At 49.6% G+C, this 8867-nt stretch overlaps 1 protein-coding gene across 1 annotated transcript; it reads right to left on the bottom strand.

Annotated features, from left to right (window-relative positions):
- Window positions 1-2331: 2331 nt before the first annotated feature.
- dusp6 (dual specificity phosphatase 6) lies at window positions 2332-7179 on the bottom strand. Its single transcript, XM_056599221.1, has 3 exons — window positions 6186-7179; window positions 5575-6003; window positions 2332-4180 (listed from the first exon to the last, which is right to left on the bottom strand). The coding sequence occupies exons 1-3, from the start codon at window positions 6583-6585 to the stop codon at window positions 3861-3863; spliced, it is 1149 nt and encodes a 382-aa protein (XP_056455196.1). The 5' UTR covers window positions 6586-7179; the 3' UTR covers window positions 2332-3860.
- Between the last annotated feature and the right edge of the window lie 1688 nt (window positions 7180-8867).

Below are 8867 nucleotides of genomic sequence, written 5' to 3'. Positions count from 1 at the left end.
AAGCATTTCCTGGCGCATAATGTGACGTTTCAGAACCTAAAACCCCGTTTCTCCCCGTTGACACGACAACACGTAACCGGCGTTTTCAGAAATCTCCACTTTGGCCAGAGTTTTTAGAAATGATCGTTTTCTGTGACAAAAACAGCGTTTTCGTGTAAATGAGAGGCCAAACTGTGTGAAAATATCTGCGTTTTCCCTTCGTGTAAACGGGGCCTGAGTAGCAAACAAAGTTTGTATCTATCAAGATGCATGTGTTTTTAGGCTACCAACGTGTGGTGTGTGAGAAGTGAGAAGTGTTAGTCTGTAGCAATAACCAGTTTATTTTCCACTGTGTTAACACTGAAGCTACTTTGCACATGCTGTAGAAAGACTTTAATGGACAGGCTTGTGTAAGAAAAATCAATCCATCAACACAGTTGCTTATTTTCAGATTAAAGACATTTCTGACTCGTCACAGTTAACGTGACTGGGTTAAATTGCACACCTAGATGCAAAGTACATCTTGTCCATTCCCACAAGAACGAGGGAGACACATGTACAGTGTGTACTAACTACAGCATGCTGCCTTCAGATTGACCTTAAGAGAGAATAACTACACCTAGATAATTAGAGCGATGGAAACAGTCACCTGTTTCTCCAAAATGAATGCAATAATGATTCAATGTTAGTACAACGACTGTACTTAGTCCACGCCGACCTAAAACCAAGGACACTTTGTTCCCTTTCTTTTAAACAAATATCATCACTGTAAACATCCACCTAGTTCAATAGAAGATTGGTTTTCAACAGAGGATTATGCGATGACTGATGACTGCGATGAGAATGTCAATATGTCGTTAATATTGGTAGATATCGTCATACTTGGTACACCTTCATATCCCAAAGGTCCCCACAATGCTGATCTTTGGCCCGTGAAGTGCACTTCCAACACACCTCATGTGGGGAGAGGAGGGGAGAGGGCGACGATACAAACGCACCGCACACATCTTTTAAATCATTTGCGTCAACGGTGTGTGTGTGTGTGTGCGTGCAGGTTATTGCGTTTGTTACGTGGCCGATGATTCAGCTGGTTTCTTTGGCTAAATATAAGCTTAGTGTGGATCTTCTCGGTGTTTCATTCAATATCACACTCTTTCTAGAGAACAGGATGTATGTTTAAATGAAACACTCAGACTGAAGGTGTTTTCTTTGGCACAGAGGTAACAAATAATTGACTCAGTTCACTATTGAGTTGACACTGATTTGACGTCACTTGCCTAACCACACCTTCCTTATCGGCCTTTGCATGAATGTGTGTGCATACAAGCTTGTATGTGTTTGTGTGTGTACGTGTGTGTGTGTGTATGTGTGTGCGTTCCCATGCATTTGTGTGTGCTTGCATGCCTTTGTGACAACGTCAGCCATAAAAGCGATGGTGTTCTTATTTGCAAAGAGTCGTCTTGCGTGAGAACACAATTGCTCCGGCCTCGCCCTCTCTAATCACCTCACAGCACATCCAGGTGATAAACACACACCCACGCACACACATCATGACCTGCTAGGTGTCAGGTGTTGATGCAGCTTCCAGGGCAGAGATTGCGATCTGTTGTTTTAGTTTTTACGACGCAGGGTTTGAACCCGCCTGCGGGGAGAGTAGTGTGACATCCAGCACAATAACAACGTCTTGAGGGCAGCACCTGGAAAAACAAGCCGGACTCAAATCTTCTCCAGCATGTGGGACCGTCCAAGGTGCACCTGTTGGGCTACATTTCACTCTGGTTTGAGTCAGTGTGCTCGGCCTGTGCGGGGGAAACGAACACGGTGTACACGGGGGAAACTTGTGTTACACAACCACTGTGCAACTCGCCGCTTCTGCCCGGGCGCAGGAACAACGGCAGGCGGGAGAGGGGCTGTCTGGTGTTGTGTTTGTGGTGGGAACGCTGAGGGCATAATTTACACCCGGACGATGATTATGACTCTAGTGGAGTCGTGACTGCAGCCTCGCAAGAGATGCTTATGTAAAGACGTGTACACCCAGAACTAGTGGGAGAGATTCACACGTACAACTAGAGTGCTACAGACCCAGAACTAGTGGGAGAGATTCACACGTACAACCAGAGTCCTACAGACCCAGAACTAGTGGGAGAGATTCACACGTACAACCAGAGTCCTACAGACCCAGAACTAGTGGGAGAGATTCACACGTACAACTAGAGTCCGACAGACCCAGAACTAGTGGGAGAGATTCACACGTACGACTGTAGTCCTACAGACCCAGAACTAGTGGGAGAGATTCACATGTACACCCTCCCGTAGCGTAGCCAAGAAAGAAGTGAAGCAAGGCGAACAGAGTATGTAGACAAAATAGCAATTTATTAATAACTTATCTTTCTTTACATTCATCAGAGAGGGGATTGAGGTCAGCGTATTGGCTTCCTTTTTTGTCTCAAACACATTCACCCCATGCCGAAGGAGAGCAGAAACAAAGTCCTCCACGTCTTTTTGTCTCAATCCACAGAAGAAGAAAACAAAACAAAAATAAACAACCACCTTTCATTAATTTCCCTGAAGAGGTGAGGCCACCACAAGACCTCCAACCTTTTTAAAAATCAACATCTCCTCAAACCATTGGCCAAAGAAAGGTGAAACCCCCCCCCCCCCCCCCTCCGCATTCTTCAGACCAGGCAAGGGTCACAAGACTGGACGCAGGCAGGGGTACATGGACGTCGCAGTGCCACGCTCGCACCTTTCTGTGAACAAAAGTAAGGCGTACGACCACCGTGGCGTTGAATTGTGTGGAAGGATGCAAAAAAACAAAACAAGGCCCAGTGGCATAAATCACACACAAAGCTATGATCAAATATATTACACATATTATATACTCTTCTGCGCAATCCTTGGAGAGCCTGACTTGATTTCTTCGTGTTTTTGGCATAATTAACTTGAAACGCACGGATCTCTTCTCTTTACATAAGGATAGAAAAAGGAAACAAAGATTGTCCAGTACCCAGTTTTTTGCAAAGGGCATGTATAATTGGTATATAGTATAGATATATAGATAATGTATATAATGTATAAAAGACCACGCAAGTGTAAAACGAGAGTCCAGTACGCTTGTGCCAACTATATCCGGGATGCAGTCACCCCACACAGAAAAAGTCTTCACAGAAGACAGGAGCAAAGAGAAAACAGAAAAGAGTCCAGAGATGAAAGAGTGCTTAACCCAGAAAGTAAAAAGAAGATTGCCCACCTCCAAAAAAAATAACTCAACAATGAAAAAAAACGACGCTTATTTATAAGTTTGAACAATCACGTCTCTTTGGCATGCCAGTCCGGCAACTGTAAAGTTTCACTGACTAACGGCCGTCAAATTGTTCCGTGTTCTCTTTTGCCACAAAAGCAATTTTTGTTATTCGTATTTTAAATAACCATAAAAACAGCCAGTCGGCGGTTGATTGCGCATTGCAAGAAAAGTCTCTGTCCTCCTCTTCCACACCCAAAGGGTCACTTTGTGTTCTGTGGTTCTCCGTCTCTCCAGGCCAGCCTGACTGCCTCAGCAGCCGCGCCCGTCTCCCTCTCTCCGCAGGCCCACAAACCCTGCGGAGGTCTTTAAGTTAACCAGCCGAGTCCCGCCCCCCCGTGGGGGGGGGGGTTAGGGGGGGGGGCTGCCGCGACGACAACCACACCGGGAGCCGAGCTCCGCACCCTCGCCGTCGAGGGCGGGGCTTCAAAACAGTCCTCGCCCGCAGGTAGGACGCCTCCTCCTACGACTCGACGAGGAGCTCTGAGGGGTCAAAGCTCAGTAAGGTAACCAAGGGTGAGGGGGGGGTGGAGAGAAAAGGGATCAGGGTTGGTTGGTGGCCACCACCCCCCCCCCCCCCTCACGTGGACTGCAGGGGGTCCAGCTGGAAGACGTTGTGGTTGGTGGGCGTGGTGAAGTACAGCGGGGCCGGGTGAGGAGCGGGGGCCACGCGGTTGTCGCAGGGGCCCTTGAGGCCCAGCGTGCGCTCAAAGTCCAGCAGCTGGCCCATGAAGTTGAAGTTGGGCGAGATGTTGGACTTCTTCATCTTGACGATGTCGTACGCGTCGTTCATGGACAGCGCCAGCTTCTGCATGAGGTAGGCCACCGTCACGGTCACCGAGCGGCTGATGCCCGCCAGGCAGTGGACCAGGACGCCGCACTTCTGGCCCCGTGCCTCGTCTGCGTGGAGAGAAGAGAAGAGGGGGGGGGGTGGTTAGAGAGACCCTTCTCTTTTACGAACAGAGCCGATGGGGTCAGAACAAGTGGGAGCGTCAAGGAGGCTCCGGTCGCTTGTTGCTGTGGATACGACCTCCTGGCCTTCTTAAGCGAAGACCCCCGCCGTGTGTTGGGGTCGGGGTGTGAGGGTGCTCCTGTCTATCTCGCTGTGGACCCCTTGAGAAATAATATTTCCCCCCATGCATGTCGTCCCGACAGACCCTGAGACAGAGGCTGCATTCTTTTCCTCCCTCCCTCCCCACCCCTCTCTCTCCCTCTCTCTCCCCCCCGCCCACTCTGTTCTTGTTGCCCTGGCCGGGCCGAGAGAAGCCCACTGGGGAAATGGACTAATACGCTCTATTAAGGGATCCTTCCGTCCGCTGGGGGGGTGAGAGAGGGCAACTCCCACAATGGTGCCATTTGGGCGTGTAAATGCAGGAGTCAGGGCAAACAGGATGTCAACAAGGCCCCAGTAAATGTTCCCCTTTGTACTGGGGAGGGGTGTGGGGGGGGGGGGGGGGGTGGCGAGGCCCCGGCTATGTCCTAGATTACTTTCAATGCCACTTCCTTCCTGTAGCTCTCGAATTACCATCCACCCCCGCGAACCCTCCCCCCCTCCTCCCCCCCTCCTCCTCCCCCCCCTCCCCCAGCAGCACTGCCAGCAGCCCCATGGCCGGCCTTCTCATGTTTCAGAGTGGCCCCTTTGTGCTGCAATTACACAGGCCCCGGGACATCCGAGGGGGTCTGCCTCCCATTGAAGTCCAATCATTTGTACTTGGCAGGCACACACACACACACACACACACACACACACACACACACACACACACACACACACACACACACAGACAGACCCACACACACAGAGACACACACACACACGCGCGCGCTCTATGGCAGCAAGGGCAGAGAGTTGTATTCCTACGCTTTTTAAACAACCAATGCCCTTAATCTGCGATGTAGTGTGTCTGTTCATCAGGCCCGCGTGATTGGCTGGTGATAAATAAATAAATAAAACAGCAACAACCGCAGCGTTGTTGGGGGGGGGAGGGGGGGGGGGGCGGGGGAGCGCGCTAATCTGAAGTTGCCAACAGGAACTTCCTGGCGGAGATAAGCCCTATCACATTGTGAGAGCCCTGCTGAGCGTTAGTTTGTTCTTTGAGAAGATTGGGGTGTCATTCAAACTCTTGTTTATATCTTATGTATAAATTAATCAATGTTGTTTTATTAAAATACAGTGACAATGCAGCCATATCATAACCAGGTGACAAACCAGAGTTTGGCTAAACAATGCAAATGGACAAAAAAATATAGTACTGTTTTTGGGTTGTTTAAATGAGGATGAAAGCAGTTCTCACCGATGAAGCTGATGGCCTCGGGGAAGAACTGCGACAGGTTCTGGCTCCAGTGGTCCGAGATGGGGATCTGCTTGTACTTAAACTCCCCGGCGTTCTCGAAGAGGTTGGGCAGGTTGGGCGTCACGTTCAGGATGTACTTGATGCCGTACTGCTCCAGGATGTCCAGGTTGGTCGAGTCCTTAGCGCAGCCCAGGTAGAGGTGGGGCAGGATCTCCACGGGGAACGACGGCTGCGGGTTGGAGAGCGGGCTACCGTCCGAGTCGGTGGCGCTGCTCGGGTCGAGGTCGGACTCGATGTCTGACGAGTCGGAGCTGATGCGCAGCCCGCCGAGGCCCAGGACGTGGGCCGGGGGGGAGCCGCCGATGGACGACCCGTCCAGATTGGTCTCGCACATGGAGGGGAATTCCGCCTGGAATTTACTGAAGCCCCCTGGAGAAGGAAGGGGGAAAAAAAATGAATCAAACACATGCTTTGTTTTGAGACGTGCAAATGTAGGCCGAGGCCGCCCCAGTATCACCACAACAAGTTATATAATGGTGATACCCCGGTGGCGTTCCAAAGACACATGAACGAGCAGATTGGTGTAAATAAGAATGTAATTCACGACTCACCCTCGAGGTAATAAGCCTTGTACCCCTCGTCCTTCATCCTCCTCAGCAGCAAGCCCAGAACGGACCCGCCGTCCACGTTCTCGTTCCAGTCGCGGCTGTACTCGTCGTACAGCACGATGGTGTCCGTCTTGCACCTCCGCGCGAACCTCTCGCGGTCCTCGCCGTTGGACAGCAGCGACTTCATGGGCAGGTTGCCCTTCTTCAGCCTCCGCAGCATGAGGCTGGGGATGGACACGTTGATCGCCGCCTCGACGTGCGACGACTCGAACAGCTCCTGCGCGCGGCAGTCCATGACCAGCAGGCAGTCGCGGCGGGCCTCGAGCTGCTCGCGGAGCCAGCCCACGGTCTTGCTGACGGCCATCACCGTCTCGATCTGCACGGGCTTGAGCTTGTCGAGCATTTATGTAAAAAAAACAGGGGTGAGCAGGGTGCTGCAGAAGACGCGTCGCGCCGCGGTGCGGGTCCGAGAGAGAGACGACGCTAGACGCCGATTGCAGCAGCAGCAGCAGCAGCAGCGCTGTTTGCATGCAAGAACAACATCAATGTTGTGGGTTCAGTTGTAGGACGAGACGCACGGAGGTTTTTCTTGTGTGCTGTGTTGTCAGTCGCCTACAGGATCTTCAGATCTTCCGAGAAAACGCGATCCGTTGGCGATTTCTTGTGGCGACCGATAAACTGGCGCTCATTCATGCAGCTGCGCAAAGAATGTCCGCGTATTTATCAATGACTCACAGCGGCGTTCAGCTCCGTGTTATATAACTCACAGCAGATCAGGAGTTGAAAACAAAAACACGCAATGCTCTTCCTGTTACAAAAATTCCCAAAAAGGAGATTTGGTTAGCGGTCGTCTTGAGCTAAACACCGGAGGATCGGGAGTATATATCCTTTTGGTTGTTCTGGAGACTGCAGGGTTTGATTCCTCCTCGCCGTGAGAACAGGAGTCAGACTGGCTGATGCGATCGCTGCGGCGCCACTCTAGTGAATGGCTGGAGACGGGAGGCGTTTCAATGGATACATGATGTCCCGCCAGCCAATCAGAGGAGGCCTGGGTGCTCGTCACCTTGGAAACGGGGCCGGATGGATTGGCCTGTGTTGATGAATTGTTAATAAGTTTGTCATTCACAAAAAAAAAAAAAACGCCAAGGAATTTCCGCTCCGGATCAAGTGAGTGCCAACGAACAGAAGTGAGCTACGGGGGGAAGGAAGTCGAGGAGCGTTGCTTCAGACTCGCAGAGGAGAGAGAGAGAGACGGAGGGAGAAGGGAAACCTTTGCGCTCAGATTTCTTAATGGCGCGGCTTCGTTAGTGCGCATGTGAGGCAGCGGAACCACGGCGGGCTGTTCTGAGCACAAAGTTTTACCTGCCAGTCACAAATTCAGACATCAGGAAAAGAAAACGCATTGCATGGATGCTCAAATTATTAATTTGAGAATAATAAAATAGGGAAAATACATAATTAGGAAGATATACTGCCTCCGTACGATTGGATTGTCTAGATGTTTGGACTATATAATTGGGGGCATGTGTCCTTTGCAACGAGAAATAAATGATGAATGGATAAATGAACGGAGTGTGTGCACGTGTGTGTGTTTGTGCGTGTGCGCGCGTGCGCATGTGTGTGTCGCAGTACTGGCGCTATTTCTGTCTCCGTGGAGCCTTCCCTGGGTTCAAGGGCATTGCATTCAAACTCAAAAAGCTTTATTTGGCATGTGAAAGAAACGTTTACATTGTCAAAACAGGTAAGAAAAATGGGCCAAAATGAAATATTAATTCAGTTAATATTAAAAATATATTAAATACTAAATACATAAAAGTGCAATATGGAATCCCAAAAAATTATAAAAGTCAAGTATAAAATAACTCCAATAAACAGTTAAAGTAGGCTATAGACTTTTATATGCATTGTTAGAGGATATGTTCAATCGTTTAATTATTGTGAACCAAAATACTCTCTCTCGCTGACTCTCTTCCATATATTCAAACGGATTTAACGGCATGATGGGAACCTGACATTTACGTTTCTGACAACATAGGCCTATACGTAAAATGGGAGATAAGATGTAGGCAACACAAGGACACACACAAACAAACACAAACACACACAAAGATCCCATCGTGTGCGTAGGCCTACGTGTGGTGTGCGTGTGTGGTGTGTGTGTGTGTGTGTGTGTGTGTGTGTGTGTGTGTGTGTGTGTGTGTGTGTGCGTGCGTGCGTGCGTGTGTGTGTGTTTATTTGAAGGCGAGGGGGGGGGGGGGTGGTGTTAAGTGTTAATTCCATTACAATCAGCCCGGATTCTCGACATTAACACTTATGTGAGAATCTTTTCAGCGCTAAAGCAAAAGGTGTGTCATCAGAGCAGCGCTGATAAATAACCTCCGGGGGCGTTAACGGGGATGATGAGATGATGATGATGATGATGATGATGGCCTTAAACTGTTTGATTCACTTAGGTCACATAATTGTTATTAGATTCAGACTGCGATGACAGCTCGCACCTTGCAGTCTCGCACAGAAACATACGAAGAATCAAATGTGGTAGGCAGCCCTATATTGATGTATCGTTTCATGATCTGGGCGAAAACAGAAGAATATCATCATATGTAGGTAAAAACGGCAGAATATAGTTATTTTGTCCAATATCTAAGGCGATATTGCAGTAAAATATCTAGACGGGGAAACACG

Source organism: Gadus chalcogrammus, chromosome 9, assembly GCF_026213295.1.
Source record: "Gadus chalcogrammus isolate NIFS_2021 chromosome 9, NIFS_Gcha_1.0, whole genome shotgun sequence".
In the NCBI taxonomy this organism is placed as follows: Eukaryota; Metazoa; Chordata; class Actinopteri; order Gadiformes; family Gadidae; genus Gadus; species Gadus chalcogrammus.
Note: the sequence above shows the minus strand (reverse complement) of the source record. Positions and strands in the feature narration are given on the sequence as shown.